The sequence below is a fragment of the Pantherophis guttatus genome, chromosome 7 (assembly GCF_059756535.1).
Source record: "Pantherophis guttatus breed Tessera chromosome 7, ASM5975653v1, whole genome shotgun sequence".
Lineage (NCBI taxonomy): Eukaryota > Metazoa > Chordata > Lepidosauria > Squamata > Colubridae > Pantherophis > Pantherophis guttatus.
Genome location: NC_142069.1, coordinates 54,418,724 through 54,439,884, shown reverse-complemented (window position 1 = coordinate 54,439,884; position 21,161 = coordinate 54,418,724). Strand labels below are relative to the sequence as shown.

Sequence of the window (21,161 nt, the reverse complement as noted above, 5' to 3'; positions counted from 1 at the left end):
CCAGCCCAGCCACACTTCCCCAAGGGGGCGCCCAGCTGCACTTACTCCTCCTCAAGACTGCTGCTGCTGTGCTTGCTCTCCTTGGCCACGTTGCTCATGGTGTGTGCGGGCAGGCAAAGTGTGGGTTCTTGCGAGAGGACCCGGCTTTGTAACCAAAGCATCCTTAGCTATAGGATGGGAGACCACAGGGAGAGGAGTGGACAAGGGGATGGCGAAAGGCCAAATGCTAAGGCAGGACTTTCCTCAGACCCCCTCTCTCATAATCTCTCTCCTTCCTTCTCATTGCCATCTTCCTTCTTTCCTTCTCATTGCCATCTTCCTTCCTTTCCTCCTTCTTATTCCCATCTTCCTTCCTTCCCTTCCCTCCTTCTCATTTTCAACTTCCTTCCTTCCCCTTCTCCTTCCTCTTTCCCTCCTCCTCCTTCTCCTTTCCCACCCTTACTTCTCCTATCCCTACCCTTTTTCTTCCTTCCTTCCTCCCTCCCTCCCTCTCCTCCTTCCTTCCTCCGCACTCAGGAAGGCACGAGGGCAGCTTTCCCATGCAGGGGCGGGGGCAGTCCCAGTGAAACAGAACCCTCATGTGCTGCAAGGCCAGGCTGGCGAGCAAGACATGGAGGTGCTGGTGGTTGGTGTGGTGCTGATCTACAACTTTTGGAGCCATCTAGGCCAGAATGTGGCCAGCCTTAGATCTGATCCACACGGCTACCCTGGAACCAGCGAGGGACCGCCCTGCTGCCTCGGCGAAAGGGAAGCCTCGAGGGCTGTGAGGCCAGGCCAGTGAGAGGGGTATGGAGGTGTTAGTGCAGATGTGGTGCTGATCTACAATGTGGTGGTGGCCATCTGGGCCAGAACGCAGTCAGCCTTAGATCCGCAGTGCTGCTTTGGAGCCAGCTTGGGGCAGCCCCTGCCACCTCAGCCCTGCCCCCTGGGCACACACATAGGAGGCAGCAAGCACTGGCATCCTGGGTGAAAGGATGCCAGTTCCCACACGCTCACCACCTCTTGTGAATGCGCTCAAGGTACGGGGTGGTGGCGGCCCATCGCTGGCTCCAGGGTGGCTCTAAGGCTGACCATGTTCTTGCCTGGATGACCGCCACCAGGTTGTAGATCAGCGCCCAGTTGGCCTGGGCCAGGCTGAAGCACCATGGGCCAGTCCTTCGCTGTTTCCAGGGTGGCCTTGTGAGCCAGTTCTAATAACACTGTGGGCCGGATCTGCCCCGCAGGCTTTAAGTTTGACACCCCTGTTCTATATGTTACTTTCCAGAATCCTGAAACAAATGCAAAGATAATAAATATGTATTGCAGACATAGAAATGTATGCTAATAACTGGACAACCCATGCCCATTGGGTCATTGTTTTAGAGATATTTCCTTACTTAAAGAGAGAAAAAGAATGACCATGGGTGGGCAAAAAAGGAGTGGGAGTGAGTTCTGACTTCCTGCCAGTTTTCCTGTAGAATTACCTTGTGGGAAGTTGGCAGGGAGCATCAGAAATCCTTCCTTCCTTCCTTCCCTTCCTCCCTCCCTCCCTCCCATCTCTTTGCTAGGGAGAAAGTCAGTGGAGAAGCCAACAGGCGGTTTCAAGTCCAAGGCCAGCAGGCAGGTATGTGACTGCCATTGGTTGGGGGTGAAAGTGAGGTGGTGCAGGTCAGAAACGATACATGGAGATGTGTGAGAAATACTGTGGGTTGGGAAGAGGATGTGGATGTTTACTAGAGATGCCATCAGGGATGGTATACAGATGGGTAGTCAGGAGGGTTCCTGGAATGTATGTGAGGTGTTGTGTGGATTGGATAGGGAGTGGAGGGGTGTGTGGGTGAAGCAAGTGCATAGGGTCACAGAGTTGTGTAAGAGGTACTGCACCAGTCAGGGATTGCACATGAGAGGATGTGGGTAGTGCTTGAAGGTGCTTGGGAGTGTATAGAGTGTGATATGCAGGTCAAGAGATGGTGAGTGGGGTTACATGAAGGGTGTATAAGGGTGCCCAAGAGGTGCTGCATGGGTTGGACAATGCGCATGAAAGGACGTGGGTTGGAGAAGGTGCGTGTAGTTGTACAAAAGGTGCTACATTGGTCAGACAAGGTGCTAACAAGGGATGGTGCAGATTACAAAAAGTGTGACATGGAGGGCACAACATTGGTCAGGGAAGGTGTATAGGGATGTGGCACAGGTTGGGGGAGCACAGAAGGGAGTGGCATGGACTGGGAAGGGCTTACAGGGATCCTGTTCCTCTTCCTTTTCCTGCCTTCCTTTCTTCTTTCTTTCCTTCATGAAATTTCATTTCTCAAATTTATATACCACTCATCTTGTGGTTTGAGGTGACACTGGGTGGCTAAGGCTTTTCCCTTTCCCTTAAAGTGGCTGTTTGGGGAGGTGGGGGCAAAAGCCTGCTAGACTGGCTGAGAAATGTCATGGAATATTGAAAATAAAGATCATGTGACCACAGTCCAGTCCAGCAGCAGAACAGCATCATCAGATAAGAAAATATCCTTTTCAAATTAAGCATGAGGCCTCTTCATTTGGATGTTGCTTTCTGTACAAAGAAGGAAGAAAGTGGCAACATACGCATTTTATAAAATTCATGTTTGACTGTGATAATGTTTGAATTATAGGGTAATCATTATTGGCCTCAGTTGCTTGCTTTAAAAAGTATTATGAATCAAGAAGTAACCTAAAATATCATGCATGTTAGGGAAGATACATACATACCATAAAATGTCAAGTAGCCAAAAATAGCAGTTAAAAAGTACATGACAAACATGGCAAAGAAAGAGATTTTTGTAACCATCTGCATTCTTTTCTGCGAATGACTGTAAAAAAAAGGGGGAGGGGGAGAGGAATGAAGATAAATGAAGATTGGTGGTATTATTATTCCATTATTTTTTCATTCAGAGGCTGCCTAACTCCTCAGCAACATTTATTAAACTTTAATACATGCTCACAAACACTATACCATTTACTATACTCATTTATAGATAAAATGAGTAATAATGTGAAGCTTAGTTACGAAGGCAAATAGTAAAAACCGATACTTCATTCTTAATCCAACTCTTTTAACAATGAGTAAGGGCTAATATTCCTTTCATGGATCACTGCCTTGTCGTGGCAAAGGGGCTTGTGCAGCGCAATGAAGCTATGAGCTATGCCGTGCAGGGCCACCCAAGATGGACAGGTTGTAGCAGAGAGCTCTGACAAAACGTGATCCACTGGAGAAGGAAATGGCAACTCACTCCAGTATCTTTGCCATGAAAACCCCATGGACAGTACCAAAAGGAAAAAAGATATGACACCGGAAGATGAGCTCCTCAGGTCGGAAGGTGTCCAATATGCTACTAGGGAAGAGCAGAGGGCTAATACTAGTAGTGCCAGAAAGAGTGAAGTGACTGGGCCAAAGCTGAAAGGACGCTCAGCTGTGGATGCATCTGGTGGTCAAAGGAAAGTCCGATGCTGTAAAGATCTATACTCCATAGGAACCTGGAATGTAAGATCCATGAATCAAGGCAAGCTGGATGTGGTCAAATAAGAGATGACAAGACTGAACATCGACATCTTAGGAATCAATGAACTAAAATGGACAGGAATGGGTGAATTTAATTCAGATGAACATTACGTATACTACTGCGGGCAAGAATCTCTCAGAAGAATTGGAGTAGTCGTCATAGTCAATAAAAGAATAGGAAAAGCAGTACTGGGATACTGTAAGGATCGCCTCTCCTTCCAACTTAAGAAAGTACGAACTCTTGAAACGTAGTTGTTCAAAAGGATTCTTTTATTAAGCAGAAGTGAAAACCATCCAGTTAAAGCACAATCTGAATGCCCTTAGGCAAAGCAGTAGGATTAAAGTGGTAGAGACCCCTCCCTTTAGGTCAGAATGCGGATTTCAGCCAATACACAAGTGTGAAGATGTTTTCTTTACTATTTCCTTTGAGAACCCGAACATACATGCATTCCCACCACTTCCCTTTAAAGTGAGACAACCCACATGGCTATCATATAAATTCCTGCAGGTAAAGGGAATCTCAGGCTTCCTTGGCGCCAGGATATAGGTTGTAAAATATCTGATGACACAGGCCATCCAAGTCCCCCCTTCCTTCACTTGAATGGCAGTATCACTTTTAGGGATCTGACATGCTACCCTCCTTAGAAAACAAAAGGGTCCACCTGTAAAAAAAAAAAAAAAACAAATATACACAAGATTTCAAGATTTCATGATAGTAGATCAACAAGGTTTGTTAGGGTATTGGGAGTGAAATTTTCTCAGTAAGATTGGAGCCCTAACGTGGTGTTTAGCGACCCATTCATTGTGTGCTGATGGTAAATGTTTCCAAGCAACTAAGTATTGGACTTTCCCTCTGTGGATCCTAGAATCAAGGATTTCCTTGATTTCAAAGTGTTGTTCACCTTCAATCATGATGGGAACAGATGGTGTAGATGCAGGTGGTCTGAGGGATGAGGTTACTTCTCGTTTGAGTAAACTGATATGGAATACTGGGTGGATCTGCCTGAGTGTCTTTGGAAGAAGTAGTTCAACTGCTACTGGATTTATGATTCTAGTGATGGGGAAAGGTCCAACGAACTTTGGCCCTAGTTTCTTTGATGGTTGTAATGATTTCAAGAATTTTGTAGATAAGTATACTCTGTCTCCAATATGAAAAGGTTTGGGTTCCATCCTTTTCTTGTCAGCTTGAATCTTAAAAGCTTCTCTAGCTTCCTGTAAGGCTAATCTAACCACTGGCCACGTGTTTCGCAAATTATCTGTTAAGTCCTCGCAGTACCGACGCCGGCAAACTCTGTTCTTGCTGCCCTCCCGTGATTGGCCAAGTCGCGCTGGATTGCCGAGCGGGAGAAATACACCTTTATGATTGGACGTTCTAGTTTGACAGCTCGCTACTTAAGCAGCTGTCAGGCAGTTTCTTCGTTCGTGAGTTTCTGAGGTATTCGTTGTTCTACGTATTGTTGGTTTAAATAAAGAGTTTATTAAGCCTAGCCGTGAGTCCATGCCTTTGTTCTAGGATAGAACAATTGGCGATGAGGGTGGGATCGGCGACGGCTGTGGCAGGGCGATAGAAGCAGCACCTGTCTCTCACGCTGACCATGTCAACGTTTTTGCCAGTATTTTCCCCGTTCGTCCCATCGGCAGAAACATGGGACACTTATATGGAGCGTTTCGAGTGCTTCCTCCAAGCGAATGCATTGACTGACTTGTCCAGCGCTTGGAAACGGGGCTACTTCCTCAGCTCCTGTGGAAGCGAGATCTTCGGAACCGCCAGGGCTCTAGCCGCCCCACAACAAGTGTTTGACGTTCCGTGGGACACATTATTGGAGAGACTTAAGAATCATTTCTCCCCCACACCATCTCGTATAGCGCGCCGTCATGCATTTTGGCAGCGCTCACAGTCGGAGGGGGAATCTGTGAACGACTACATGGCCTCTTTGCGCTCCGCAGCACTCCACTGCGAGTTTCGTGATTTGGACGAGATGCTTTTGGATCAATTAGTCTGTGGCATTAAGGATTTAAAGCTGCAACGGTGATTATTGGCGCGGTCCGAATTAACACTCCAGGTAGCCCTGGACGAGGCCAGGGCTGCTGAGATGTCCGGCCGTTCTGCCGCTGAAATTCAACAGTTCCAAACGCCCTCGGCAGCCGCTGTGAAACCTCTGTCCATCCATTACGAGGAGGTTGGCCTGCCGGGTTCCTCCTCCGATGACGAGAGAGAGGTGAGCCGCCTCAGGGCGACTCGTCGGCGACCAGGAGTGACCAGCAAAATTCCAACATCAGCCCAAGACTCTTGTTTGGGCTGCGGTGGCAACCATCGTAGAACCGACTGCAGATTTAGGACCGTGATTTGCCGCCGCTGTGGCAAGAGGGGCCACCTATCTCGGGTTTGCCGGGCTCCCAATCCCATGGCCGCCCCTTCTACTGAGCCTCCACCAGATCGCCGCCGGGGCCGGAGATCGGCCGTTCGTCATGATGGCTGTGTTGCTGTGACCCATTACGAGGACCTGCTGGAAGTTGCTGTGAGCAATGCTTCTTCTTCTCCCGCTGCCAACAAACTTTTCCTCACGGTGGTTCTGGAAGGATCGACCTGCCGCATGGAGGTCGACACGGGTTCCTCCAAGTCCCTCATTGCCTGGTCTACCCTAACCAAATTACTGCCTGGGGTGTCCCGACGGCGGCTTAAACCTTGCCCAGTCATCTTAAGGGATTATCAAGGGAAGTCCATTGCTACATTGGGTTATGACACTTTCCAAGTATCCTATCAGTCCTTCTCTGGCAAACTACCACTAATTGTCGTTAAGGACAATCTGCCTAGTTTGCTAGGCCTAGACTGGTTTGCCGCACTAAGGTTGACTATCTCGGGCATACACTCCGTGTGCCCAGATGTTGCTTCCACATTAGCCCTTGAATTCGTGGATGTGTTTTCCGATCAACTGGGCAAATATACGGGTCGACCCATATCTTTTAATTTGGATCCCCAGGTGGTGCCTGTTAGACTCAAACCACGAAGGGTGCCCCTAGCCTTGCGTCCACGGGTAGATAAGGAATTGGATAAGCTCATTGCCCAGGGTGTCCTTGTACCCGTAGATCACGCCAGCTGGGAAACCCCCATTGTCATTCCTCTGAAACAGGATGGGACCATTAGGATCTGCGCTGACTATAAGTGTTCCTTAAATAAGGCGCTGCAGGCCAACCCCTACCCGGTGCCGGTGGTGCAGCATCTACTGCACTCCCTGGGCCATGGCCGGGTCTTTGCCAAGTTAGATTTGGCCCAGGCTTATCAGCAACTCCCCGTTGATGAGCCGACGGCCATGGCCCAAACCATACTCACTCACAGGGGTGCGTTTAAATGCACCCGACTCCAATTTGGTGTAAGTGTCGCCCCGGGAATATTCCAAAGCATCATGGAACGATTGCTTCAGGATATTCCCGGGGTAGTTCCTTATTTTGACGACATATTGGTCTCCGCTGGAGACCAATCTGATCTCCTCGCTAAGCTGCGGTCTGTCTTGGGCCGTTTGCGCAGCGCTGGCCTCCGCCTTAAAAAGTCAAAGTGCGTTATTGGGGTTCCCCAGGTGGAATTCCTGGGGTTCCTCATAGACGCTAGAGGAATTCACCCGACCCCTTCCAAGATCGCCGCCATCAAACACGCCCCCACCCCCACCTGCAAGGCGGAGCTACAGGCTTTCCTGGGGCTCCTTAATTTTTATTCGGTTTTTCTCCCTCATAAGGCGTCCTTAGCTGAGCCCTTGCACCGCCTCCTTGATTCTAAGGCACCCTGGGTGTGGAGTCGCGCTGCTGCCGCGTCATTTCAAGCTGTCAAAGACGCGCTGACGTCACGGGCTGTTCTTGTCCAATACGATGAGAACTTGCCTTTGTCCTTGACTTGCGACGCCTCGCCTTATGGCATCGGCGCCGTTCTCAGTCATATTTTCCCTTCGGGCATTGAAGCCCCGATTGCCTTTTACTCTAGGACCCTGTCCGCCCCGGAGCAGAATTACAGTCAGTTGGATCGCGAGGCTCTGGCGGCTGTCGCCGGGGTCAAGCGATTCCATGATTATCTGTATGGCCGGTCTTTTACCCTCATCACCGACCATAAACCCCTGCTTGGGCTGCTCTCCGGGGACAAACAAACTCCCATTATGCTGTCGCCTCGTATGTCCCGCTGGGCCGAGTTCTTGGCCGCGTATTCCTATCATCTGGCCTACCGTCCGGGTTCGGCTATAGGGCATGCTGATGCCCTTAGCCGTTGCCCCTTGGCTAATCCTGATTCCGACCCAGCTCCCGCGTCCTCTGTCCTTCTCATTGAAGATTTTGATTTCCCTATCACCGCTTCGGACATTCGAGCTGGGTCCACCACGGACCCAGCCATTTCCCAGGTATTAGACTGGGTCCGTAGGGGGTGGCCCAAGGGTCCTGTCCAGGCTGAGTTTGTTCCCTACCTGCGTAGACAAAACGAGCTTTCAACCCTACAGGGTTGCCTCCTCTGGGGCCACAGGGTTGTTATTCCGACAGGGTTAAGGCGCTCTGTTTTGGCCCACCTCCATAACTCACACCCGGGCATTGTTCGCATGAAGGGGCTGGGCCGCAGCTATGCCTGGTGGCCTGGCATGGATCGCGAGATCGAACACTGGGTGGCCACATGTCCTCAGTGCCAATCGTCCCGGCCAGCCCCTCCAGCGGCCCCAACTAGGGAATGGGAAGTGCCACGGGCTCCCTGGGCGCGAATCCATATGGATTTCGCTGGCCCTTTCCAAGGTCACATGTTCCTGGTCGTCGTTGATGCCTATTCTAAATGGCTGGAGTTAGCTCTCATGCACTCCACAACGACCGACGCAGTCATTAGGGTCCTAGAAGGGTTGTTCGCTACACACGGGCTTCCCGATACCATAGTCACCGATAACGGCCCACAATTCACTTCGGCACCCTTCCTGCAGTTTGTGACCAAACTAGGCATCTGCCACACGACAACAGCCCCTTTCCATCCGGCCGCTAATGGTCAAGCGGAAAGGGCCATGAGATCGGCCAAGGAGGCTCTAGGCCGCCTAGGGCCTTCAAATTGGCACCGCAAAATTAACCAATACCTTTTAACTCAACATACGACCCCCTGCCCAGTCTCAAAAACAAGCCCGGCCGAACTACTTATGGGCCGGCGACTCCGGACCGTATTGGACCGACTACACCCCGCTTACGCGCCAGAAGAATTCAAGGCAGGAAATAAACACACCTGGACCTTTGCTGTAGGGGACCCTGTCTATGTGCAAAATTTCAGCACAGGTGTTAAGTGGGTCCCGGGCCACATTTGCCAACTAACCGGACCCTACTCTTATAGGGTCCAGCTCGACGATGGACGTGTCTGGAGGCGGCATGTGAATCAACTACGGCGGAGGGCCTTCACGACGGCGGGCCTCCCATGTGAGCAAGCAGATCCTGCCGAGACCATTAAGCCACCGTATATACCCACTAGGCCGGCCTCACAAGTCCAACCTACAGCCTCTCTGCAACCCGATGCGTTCTCGTCGGTTAACTCACCTGTTCCAGTTGATTCTCCCGCGTTGACAGTTGTTCCGCCCACTCCTTGTTCTCGGCACTCCAGCCCGGCACAGGACAGCACCATGACTCCGCCTATGCCGAAGGCCAGCCCTGAACTGAGACGATCTGGGCGGAGCCGACGTCGGCCTGCGTACTTAGAAGATTACGCATGCGCGGTCCAGGTGGGAAGGAGTGTTAAGTCCTCGCAGTACCGACGCCGGCAAACTCTGTTGTTGCTGCCCTCCCGTGATTGGCCAAGTCGCGCTGGATTGCTGAGCGGGAGAAATACACCTTTATGATTGGACGTTCTAGTTTGACAGCTCGCTACTTAAGCAGCTGTCAGGCAGTTTCTTCGTTCGTGAGTTTCTGAGGTATTCGTTGTTCTACGTATTGTTGGTTTAAATAAAGAGTTTATTAAGCCTAGCCGTGAGTCCATGCCTTTGTTCTAGGATAGAACATTATCCATCCACTCCTTAAGTGAGGGGATGGTGGGTTCTTCTGTGGGTAGTTCAGGCATGGGGCTGAAATCCTGGCCTGTTGCTACTCTAAAAGGGGTAAAACCAGTGCTTGAATGTACAGCATTATTAAACGCAACTTCAGCAAAAGGCAAAAGTTCGGTCCAGTTATCCTGTTGAAAATTAATGAAACATCTTAAATATTGTTCTAGTACCGAGTTCAAAATTTCAGAATTGCCATTAGTACACGGATGGAAAGAGGTGCTCAACCCCTGGCCAGTACCAAGTAAGCCCAAAAACGCCCTCCAAAAGTTGGAGGTAAATTGAGCCCCTCTGTCGGATATGATCCTTTGTGGAGCACCATGAAGTCGATAAATGTGTATTAGGAATAATTTGGCTAAATTTTTAGCAGTTGGGATCTTTTGGCAGGGTATAAAATGTGCCTGTTTTGAAAATAGGTCTGTCACAACCCAAATAACAGTATTTCCCTCACTGTTTGGCAATTCCACGATGAAATCCATAGCAATCTCTCTCCAAGGCGCTGCAGGTTCAGCTACCTTCTGCAACAGACCTGGGGATTTCCCCTGGCGTCTTTTTGCTGCTGCACAAATGGGGCAGCTAGCTACATAGCTTTCTATGTCCTTTTTCAGTGATGGCCACCAAAATTGTCTTTTAATCAGGTGTAAAGTTTTCACAAACCCAAAATGTCCAGCTAATTTGGAGTCATGGCACCGTACCATTAAGCATAGTCTTTGGCTTGCAGGGACATACAACTTCCCCCCAACCCAAGCCAAGTCTTCTTTCATCAGACAGCTGGATTTGTTGTTCAAAAACCATTCATCAGTGGCCAATGCTTGTTTAAAATTTTGGGTGATGTCATTGTCTGTCACTGTTTCTTGTTTTTTCTGGGATCTGGTGACTACTTTAGCGGCTAGTTGACTGTTTTGTACTATAGGTTTGATTACGTCTGACCTTGCACGAATGTATTGCGGTTTTCTGGATAGCGCATCCGCCAGAAAGTTTTTCCCCCCCGGGAGGTATTTTAGAGTAAAATCAAACCGTTTAAAGTACTGAGCCCATCGTACTTGTTTTGGGGAGAGTTTCCTTGGGGTCTTTAGGGCTTCTAGATTTTTATGATCAGTCCAGACTTCAAAAGGGGTCTTACTGCCTTCTAGGAAGTGCCGCCAGGTTAACAATGCCCAACGAACTGCATATGCCTCTTTCTCCCAAATAGCCCACCTTTGCTCAGTCTCATTCAACTTTTTGGATCTGTAAGCGCAGGGTTGTAGTTGGTCTTGCTCATTCTTCTGAAGCAGGACCGCTCCTATTGCCACATCGCTGGCATCTGCTTGTATGACAAATGGTTTCTCCGTGTCCGGGTGTTTTAGAATTGGTTCTGCTGAGAACAGCCGTTTAAGTTTTTCAAATGCTGCCTGGCATTCCATAGTCCAGTTCAATGGTTGCTTTGGTTTAGGGTTGTCCTCCTCCTTTGTTTTTAAGAGCTTGGTGATGGGGAGAGCAATCTGAGCGAATGCAGGGATAAACTGGCGGTAAAAGTTAGCAAACCCCAGGAAGCTCTGTAACTGTTTACGTGTGCGTGGAGGGTCCCAATCAAGTACAGCCTGCACTTTTAGAGGATCCATCTCAACCCCCTGGTGTGAAATGCGGTATCCCAAATAGTCAATTTTCTCTTGATGGAATTCACATTTGGAAAGTTTGGCATAAAGTTTGGCAGCACGGAGTTTGTTTAAAACTGCCCTGACTAGTTTTACATGTTCTGCTTTGGTCTCGGTATAGATTAAAATGTCGTCCAAATAGACCAGAACCCCCTTATATAAATGCTGATGCAGCACTTCATTTATTAACTGCATAAACACTGCAGGGGCTCCTTGTAACCCAAAGGGGAGCACCTTGAATTGGTAGCAGCCGAGGGGGGTGTTAAATGCCGTTTTCCACTCATCCCCTTCCTTAATTCTGACACGGTAGTAAGCCTCCCTTAAGTCCAGCTTTGAAAAATTTTTCCCTTTAGCGAGGTGTGCTAACATATCTTTCATAAGGGGGAGAGGATACACGTTCTGCACACTGATAGTATTAATGTTCCGGTAGTCAACGCATAAGCGTTTTGAACCATCTTTTTTCTCTCTAAACAACACTGGGGCTGCAATTTTTGGTCAGGCTGGCTCGATGAAACCCCTTGCTAGGTTTTTCTCAATGAATGTTCTCAGCTCTTCCAACTCCCTCGGTGACATGCTGTACATCTTGGGTTTAGGGAGTTTCGCGCCGGGTAAGATTTCTATTGCACAGTCAGTGGCACGGTGGGGGGGGGAGCTCATCTGAGGCTTTTTCGCTAAAAACCTCAGCTAAATCCTTGTATTCTATGGGTATGCCCTCAGTTGGTGTGGCATGACCAGGCATGGCTGTTTCTCGATTCTCTGCCCCCTCAAGTCCTTTATGTGGATACTCAGCAAAAGTCACCTTCCTCTGAAATTTTATGATGCCTTGTTTCCAATTGATTTGTGGGTTCCATCTTTTTAGCCACGCAAGGCCCAGAACCAATGGCCATTCCATGCCAGGTGCCACTATAAAGGTAAGCCTTTCCTTGTGGCTTCCAATGCCTATATGTAGAGGCACGGTGGCCAGAGAAGCTGGCTCCCCTCCTGCTATTGACCCATCTAGTTGGCAGAAAGCAATGGGGGTTTTCAGCTTTCTTATGTTAATCCCTAACTTCCCTACTAAGGTTGGGCTGATCAAACAACGGGTGCACCCCGAATCCACTAGGGTGGGGATACTTATCTCCCTGTCCTGGTTTGGGATAAATAGTCTTAAGGGGAGGGTAAGCGGTTTAATTGGTTTGCTTACCAGTGGCTCATCATCTGGATCGCTTCCGAACGAGTGTGATTCCTCCTGTTCAGATGCCAGGGTTTCTTCCCCAAAGAGGGGAGAGGATGGGACTGCTATGGTCTCCCTGCTCCTCAGGGCAGTCTCCTTCCCACGCCGACCCGGTTTTCCAGGACCCTCCCCCGGTGGGTGGTTCCGGGCGGGTGTTTGCGAACGACACTCTGCAGCTCGGTGCCCTTCTTTTCCACACTTGAAACAGGCTGAAGATCTCGGGGAGAATGCGGTTTGTGGTTTGTGTGGCTCTTGCTTCCATTGGGGTGAGGATTTCTTCCATGCTCGCCCCGCTCGATACTGGTTTCTGGCCATATCGATCTCAGCTTCTTCGGCGGTGACATACCATTCATGTAGGTCATTCGGTGCCCCTCGGGCCACGCAGGCATTGTATAGATCATCACTCAGTCCATCCTTGAAACAGCTCACCAAAATATCTTCCGGCCAGTGCACACGACACGCGAGGTCCCGGAATTCTTCAGTATACTCTGCTACTGGCCGTCGCCCCTGCCTCACCACCTTAATGCGGTCACGTGCTTTGCGATCTGCCAGTGGGTCCTCGAACCGACGTCGCAGGGCCATCATGAAATGGTCGAAATTCCGCAGTTCTGGTGCGTTGGCATTATGTAGGGTCACCATCCATCTGGCTGCGGCACCCTCTAGGGCTAGGGTCACAACTCGCACTCGGGAGCCTTGGGTTTGGAAATCACGCCCATACTCTTGCATGTAGGTGAGCACATGTGCCACAAAGAATCCTAATTGTTGCGGATTCCCATCAAACTTCACCCCAAGAGGGGGAGTTTCTCTTTCCAGCTGAGGAGCCCGGGGTTGGTTGGGAATGGGCGCCCGTGTGCGTGCTGCCTGGGGGGGAGGGTTTGCTGGGTCTTCTCCCGTAGCTGCTGCACCATCTGCTCAATAGGCGGCCTCCAGGAGGGGGGGTGCCTCCCCTGGCATCATCCATGACTGCTGCCCTTTCAGTGCTCTTTGGTTGTTGTCCTGGCTCCCTTCGGATGTTAAGATTTTCCAAAGTCTCCATCACCAATTGGGTTATATGCCTCTTCAGATAGTCCTCCCTCAGGGGTGCTTCGGTCAGCCCCCACTGGTCAGTAAGGGCTTCTAGTTCCAGTTTCCACCCCGGTTTTCGGTTGCCACGGTTGAGGGTGACTCCTCTGGTTCTCTCATCCCAGCCAACTTTCTTCCCAATGCCAATTGACCAGCGGGGCTTTTCAGGATTCTCCAGGGTTACCTCATCCTCTCCGATGGGTCGCACGAGGCAGGCATCCGACTGGGTGGCGGTTGCTGTCTCTCCCCAGCAATCGGTTTCTCCCAGCTCTCTGCTTTGTTCAGACATGGTTTGCAAGGTCCCCTCAGTAGAGCAAAGTTTGCTTCTCTGGGTTGACCGTTTTGCAGATTGTGTTTTCTGTAAGGATCGCCTCTCCTTCCAACTTAAGAAAGTACGAACTCTTGAAACGTAGTTGTTCAAAAGGATTCTTTTATTAAGCAGAAGTGAAAACCATCCAGTTAAAGCACAATCTGAATGCCCTTAGGCAAAGCAGTAGGATTAAAGTGGTAGAGACCCCTCCCTTTAGGTCAGAATGCGGATTTCAGCCAATACACAAGTGTGAAGATGTTTTCTTTACTATTTCCTTTGAGAACCCGAACACACATGCATTCCCACCACTTCCCTTTAAAGTGAGACAACCCACATGGCTATCATATAAATTCCTGCAGGTAAAGGGAATCTCAGGCTTCCTTGGCGCCAGGATATAGGTTGTAAAATATCTGATGACACAGGCCATCCAAGTCCCCCCTTCCTTCACTTGAATGGCAGTATCACTTTTAGGGATCTGACAGATACAATCCCCAAAATGACAGAATGATCTCAGTTCGAATCCAAGGCAAACCATTCCATAACACAGTAGTCCAAGTCTATGCCCCAACCACTGGTGCTGAAGAGACTGAAGTTGATCGGTTCTATGAAGATCTACAACACCTTCTAGAATTAACACCAAAAAATGATGTCCTTATCATCATGTGGGATTGTAATGCTAAAGTAGGAAGTCAAAAGATAACCAGAATAATAGGCAAATTTGGTCTTGGAGTACAAAATGAGGCAGGGCATGGGCTGATAGAATTTTGTCAAGAGAATACAATGGTCATAGCAAACACTCTTTTCCAACAAGCCAAGAGACGTCTTTCTACACATGGACATCACCAGACGGTCAACACAGAAATCAGATTGACTATGTGCTCTGCAGCCAAAGATAGAGAAGCTCTATACAGTCAGTAAAAACCAGACCAGGAGCTGACTGTGGCTCAGATCATGAGCTTCTCATTGCAAAATTTAGGCTTAAATTGAAGAAAGCAGGGAAAAGCACTAGACCACTCAGGTATGAACTAAATGATGAATATACAGTAGAGGTGACAAATAGATTTAAGGAATTAGATCTGATAGACAGAGTGCCTGAAGAACTATGGACAGAGGTTTGCAACATTGTACAAGAGGCAGCAACTACAACCATCCCAAAGCAAAAGAAATGCAAGAAAGGAAAATGGCTGTCTGATGAAGCCTTACAAATAGCTGAGGAAAGAAGGGAAGCGAAAGGCAAGGGAGAAAGAGAAAGATACACCCAATTGAATGCAGAATTCCAGAGAATAGCTAGAAGAGATAAGAATGCCTTCTTAAATGATCAGTGCAAAGAAATAGAACAAAACAATAGAATAGGGAGGACCAGAGATCTCTTCAAGAAATTTGGAGATATGAAGGGAACGTTTCATGCAAAGATGGACATGATAAAGGACCAAAATGGCAGGGACGTAACAGAGGCAGAAGAGATTAAGAAGAGGTGGCAAAATTACACAGAGGAACTGTGTACGTCACTGATAACCATGATGGGTGGCCACTGACCTCAAGCCAGATATCCTGGAATGCGAAGTCAAATGGGCCTTAGGAGATCTGAGGAACAACAAAGCTAGTGGAGGAGACAGTATTCCAGCTGAGCTATTCAGAATCTTAAAAGACGATGCACTGAAAGTGCTACACTCAATATCCCAGCAAATTTGGAAAACTCAACAGTGGCCACAGGATTGGAAAAGGTCAGTTTACATTCCAATTCCAAAGAAAGGCAATGCTAAAGAATGCTCAAACTACCGCACCATTGCACTCATTTCACATGCTAGCAAAGTTATGCTCAAAATCCTACAAGCTAGGTTCCAGCAGTATGTGAACTGAGAACTACCAGAAGTACAGGCAAGATTTCGAAGAGGCAGAGGAACTAGAGATCAAATTGCCAACATACGCTGGATCATGGAGAAAGCTAGGGAGTTCCAGAAAAACATCTACTTCTGCTTCATTGACTATGCTAAAGCCTTTGATTGTGTGGGCCACAACAAACTGTGGCAAGTTCTTGAAGAGATGGGAGTACCAGACCATCTTATTTGTCTCTTGGGAAACCTATATGCAGGTCAAGAAGCAACAGTGAGAACTGGACACGGAACCACTGATTGGTTCAAAATTGGGAAAGGAGTTTGATTGCCTTGGACTGCAAGGCGATCAAACCAGCCAGTCCTAGAGCAGATCAACCCTGACTGCTCTTTAGAAGGCCAGATCCTGAAGATGAAACTGAAATACTTTGGCCACTTAATGAGAAGGAAGGACTCACTGGAGAAGAACCTAATGCTGGGAATGATTGAGGGCAAAAGAAGAAAGGGACAGCAGAGAATGAGTGGCTGGATGGAGTCACTGAAGCAGTCGGCGTGAGCTTAAATGGTCTCCGGGGGATGTTAGAGGACAGGAAGGCCTGAAGGAAAGTTGTCCATTGGGTCCCGATGGCTTAGGCACAACTTTGCCCTAACAACAAGGGTTAATATATAAATTCTCAAATGCATTCCTCATTCACTGTCACGAAGGAACGTATTTATAACACATGAAACATCCCCCAAATTTAAGAATTAATTATTAAAAAAATCACTTTCTAATTTCCATCCAAACCTCATCTTATTTCACATGAATGTGTACATGTTTCTTAGGAGGTCATTCTTCAGTATAGTATGTATAATCTCAAAACAGCTTGCATTGCTAGTACAGAATTAAAAAATAATGTATGTACCACAAAATTGAAAAAACATTCACTAAAACTAGAACCTAGGGCTCCTTGCACAGTAAAAATTGCAATCCTGGGGAAAAGTCCTAAAGAGTCTCCATGGGAATTAGGTTCCAAGATTGGGCAGCACAACTGAAAAGCTTCCTTGCCAGCATCCTACCTCATTTCTTTTTGCAAGGTTCTTAGTAACAGTGTCAGAGCAATGCAAGTGGGGCCCTACAAAGATCTATCTATAGTGGAAGCAAATGAATGAACTTACTGTAAGTATAGTAATATATGTGATTAAACATGTGGATTAACATGTGTATTTTTCTCCCACTGCAAACAACAGCTGCTAGAATGATCGCAATAAGCCAAATTGGATGTTTTGGTAATGCCCCACATTCCTATCTAGTTTCATAGGAAAGTTACAGTAGTTCTTGAAGTGGAAGAGAAGGATTCTGTTGTGATTATGACATGAAAGAAAGAATCCATCCCCATATGCTGGGAAAGATGATGATTATGCCTTCACAGTAATCCTTCCTTTAGATTCTGAATGTGTGCAAGCTCCCTACCTATTACTATTTAGAATAGAGTTTGTTACTATGTCTATTCAAAGCATTAGTGAAGACTTATAAATGGCTTATCCAAGACCACTTAGAGATAGTTTGGCTGCATGTACATTTTGATGTAAAGTTCATTCTCTGTGTGCTGAAAGTAATGGAAGCAAGTATCTTAAGGACAACAGAAAAAATATTTCACAATAGCTGAATCTAAACCATTTAATAGCTGGCCTTGGGAGAACAGGCTAGCCCCTTCTCTGGTGGATTTTCAGCAAGATTTTTAGAAAGTCTTTATGTTACAGACAGAAAACTTTATTTCAAGACTGTGCTTGCTGTTATTTGATATTATTTTATTTTATTATTTTATGTTCTAATTTTGATCTCATTTTAACTTTCAACCATCCAAACTAACATCTATGCATTAAAATGGGATAAGACATTTTTAAATAAATAAATCAACAAAATACATATAATATCATGTAGTATCATCATTCAAGCTTATAGTATCTAAATCTGATACCAAATGGAATCGAATATCCAGCAGCCAAAAATCTAGGACAAGAGAAATATAAATGTATGATCTATAGCAGGGATGTCGAACTCATGACGACACGTCATCATGTGATGTATCACAACTTTTTTCCCCTTCGATAAAACAGGGGTGAGAGTGGCCAGCATGTGACGCATCTGGCCCACAGGCTGCGAGTTTGACACCCCTGATCTATAGGGATAAAAGCAGTAATGCACTGTCTAGGATTCTGAGATTGTTCTAAGAATGTAATACTGACTTGGAAGAAAAAAAAACTCTTAACCAACAGTTTTAAGGATGATTTAAGCAAAAACAGGAATCTGATTTACAAAGAATATTTTAATCTGGTTAAAGAAAGAAGAAACAAAATGGCAAACTAAGAAATGAAAAGTTTTAAATCCTTTGAGTCTAATATATAAATAATAGTTTCCTCATTGTGTTAGCACTAAGCAATCATTGAATCATCAAAAAAACCATGGTAGGTCAAAATAGGCTATTAAGCAGTAGTAGCTCATTATAGCAGCATATACTGTGCTTATATAAACTGTTAAGCTTAATAACATGAATCCCTAATTTAAGGACCTCAACTAACAGGAAACAGGCTAGATCAGCGGTGTCAAACTTGCATTGTCATGTGATGTATTGGGACTTTCCCCCCTTTGCTAAACTGGGCAGGGGTGGGGCAGCACGTGATGCATCTGGCCTGCGGGCCGTGGGTTGACACCCTTGGGCTAGATGTAGCAGGCTCTTTTCAGTCCATGCACTCATCAATAAATGTGTTTTTTCTTCCACACTAATTAGTAATTTTTCATACCGGTAGTCTTCAACTTATGCCCACAATTGGGTGCAATTTTAGTCGTAAAACATTATGGTCATAAGATGCAATTTTACCACTGTTTTATAAAGTTGTTAAATAAATCATAGGATTGCAAGTCCAAATCCAGCTTTTCCAATGGGCATTTTTGCCAGAAAGTGGTAAAAATGTTGGAAATGCAACCACCCAAAATGTAATGTGATCTCAGTGGTGGTGTGGCAGTCATAACTTTAAGGATAAGTCATAAGTAACTTTTTTCAAGTCCATTGTATCTTTGAACGGTCATTAAGTAATAAGATTACTTAATGACCTTAATTTTAGGGTTAATAAACCCTAAAATATATAGGTTTTGTGTTTAAATAATTACAAATGCATTTGTATGTGCATTTTTATTTACAAAATATTTTAACTCAAGCACACTTATGCTAAAATATTTAATAAATTTGTTACATGTTTTGAATACAGCGTTGCAGTGCAAAATCTAAAGAAATGAAAAATATAATTTAATCTGGCAATTATTTCAGGAGTTATGGATCAGATGAGTTTGTATTAAAAACTATAAAGATTAAAGTTCTCAAATAGATCTAGAAAACAATGCTAAAGAAGACAGATTAATTTTGTTTGATTTTGTTTCATTATTTGTTTAAGAATTGAGTAGTCCCTTTTAGACATCATTCTATTTGGATAGATATATGAAGACTGTTTATAATGGGGATATTAGCCAATTTCATATGTGCTAAATTTAATGCGCACAACTAAAGCTGAAGTTCTATTCACAAAAAAGTTTTCATTGTTTCTTCTTGGGTTTTTAATCATCTGTTATCTTTCCAGAGTTGCCAGTGTGAAATGGGTGGCCATATAAATCAATCAATTAATTAAACACTGACAACCTGACTTTTCACAGATAGTTTAGGCTGCAACAATAAAATTCTTAACTCTTGCTAGAAAAGTTTATGGTTAGGAATTATGCAATGGTAGTCCAAACACTTGGAGAATACCAAGGTATTTACTTTACTTATATATCTAAAACCCCTATACAATTTCTGGGATTGTGATTCTGCCTTAAAGCATGTAAACTTTACAGGATACAGAAATATCTGTGCTTTCAGATTTTTAATTAGGCTTATATATATATATTTAAAACAATGATCCTTAGAAGACCTGAGAATTCAATATACTCTGCCTTCCAGATTTTAATGGTATACCGTGTTTCCCCCCAAATAAGACCCACCCCAAAAAGAAGCCCTATGTTTTTTGAACACATTCACTCAAATTAAGCCCTACCCCAAATTTAGCCCTAATTAAGATCCTGCCCACCCCGGAGTGCAGGGGCTGGGGCGAGGTAAAAATTAAGCTAGGGTGGGGGTGGGGGTGGAGCTTCCCTACTTACCAGGCCTCGCACACCCCAACACCTGCCTCGCCTTCTTCTGCAGCCGCTTCTTCTGCGGCCCACTTCTTCTGTGGCTGCTTGTAGCCGCTCACATGCGTCACCCCCAGCCTCGGTTTCGCTGTCAGAGCCTTCCGGAAAGCCTTCTGCAGCTGAGAAACGGGCTCCAGATTGACGTGTGTGGCACCCCCAGCCTCCATTTTGCCATCAGAGGCCTTCTGGAAAGCCCTCTGCAACCAAGAGATGAGGTTCAGATTGATGCGCACATTGCCACTGGCCTCCATTTTGCCGTTAGTCTCTTCCGGAAAGCCCTCTGCAGCCAACAACAGCGCTCCGGATCAATCCAGAGCTCTTTTATCGGCTACAGATGCCTTAGTCCTTTGTAGTCAATAAAAGAGCTCCAGATTGATCCTTTTACTGTCTGAGCCTTCCGGAAAGCCCTCTGTTATCACCTGCAGAGGGCTTTTCAGAAGGCTCTGACGGCAAAATGGAGGCCAGGAGCGCTACATGCATCAATCCGGAGCCTGTTTTTTGATTGCAGAAGGCTTTCTGGAAGATCTCTGATGGCGAAATGGAAGCCGGGGAGTGCCACGTGCATCAATCTGAAGCCCGTTTCTCAGCTGCAGAGGGCTTTCAAGGAAGGCTCTGACAGCGGAATGGAGGCTGGGGGTGACGCGTGCGAGGAGCGGCAAACAGCTACAGAAGTGGGCCGGCAATGGGTTCCTGCTGGGCTGGGCAGGGCTGTCGGTGCCATGGTAAGTGAATAATTAGACCCACCTGAAAAGAAGCCCTAGCTGTTTTTTCAGGGGGTCAAAAGAAAATAAGATCGAGTCTTCTTTTCGGGAAAACATAGTAGTTCTTAACTTTTTAACACCAGATTGAAAGAGTAAGGATAAAAGGGAGAGGGGGAAAAAAACCCACATTTACATCTCTGCTAGGTTAAGCTGCCTTTGAGCCAGATGTGAATAATGGTGCTATAGCTCAAGATCCCTTTAGACTGATTGTTAGCACTATTGGTGTTTCTACAAGTAGCTGTGCAGATCTAAAGAAAATGCCCAGCGAGTAACAATGTCCCTTCAATTCCCCCCTCAAGTGAATCAAATCTTTCTGGAATGCTGGGGGGAGGGGTCAGTGTCAAATATTCCCTCTCCTTTGGATAATGACAGCACTGCAAGTATATAACTCAATATTCCTATCATTCAGATGAAAATGTTCTTTTTAATAATCAGTAATAAATATTCTCTTACTCTTTAAGTTCACTGTAGATTGGAAGGACTGATGGATGGCACACAAATGCAAATGCAATGGTAGGCAAAGCATACACACTCTGTTAAAAAAAAAGTAAGAATCAGGATACTTTTCCTAAAGTTGTTATAAAGTCTTTATTGTTTCAAATATCAGAATTGGAATT

At 46.4% G+C, this 21,161-nt stretch overlaps 1 protein-coding gene across 1 annotated transcript in view; it reads right to left on the bottom strand.

The window, feature by feature from the left end:
- The window catches only part of SLC38A1 (solute carrier family 38 member 1), a 100,854-nt gene that overhangs the window by 12,113 nt on the left and 67,580 nt on the right, over positions 1-21,161 (bottom strand). The window contains 2 exon segments of the mRNA XM_060690221.2: positions 2,710-2,810; positions 20,998-21,077. Of these exon segments, the coding sequence (XP_060546204.2) occupies positions 2,710-2,810; positions 20,998-21,077 (181 nt within the window).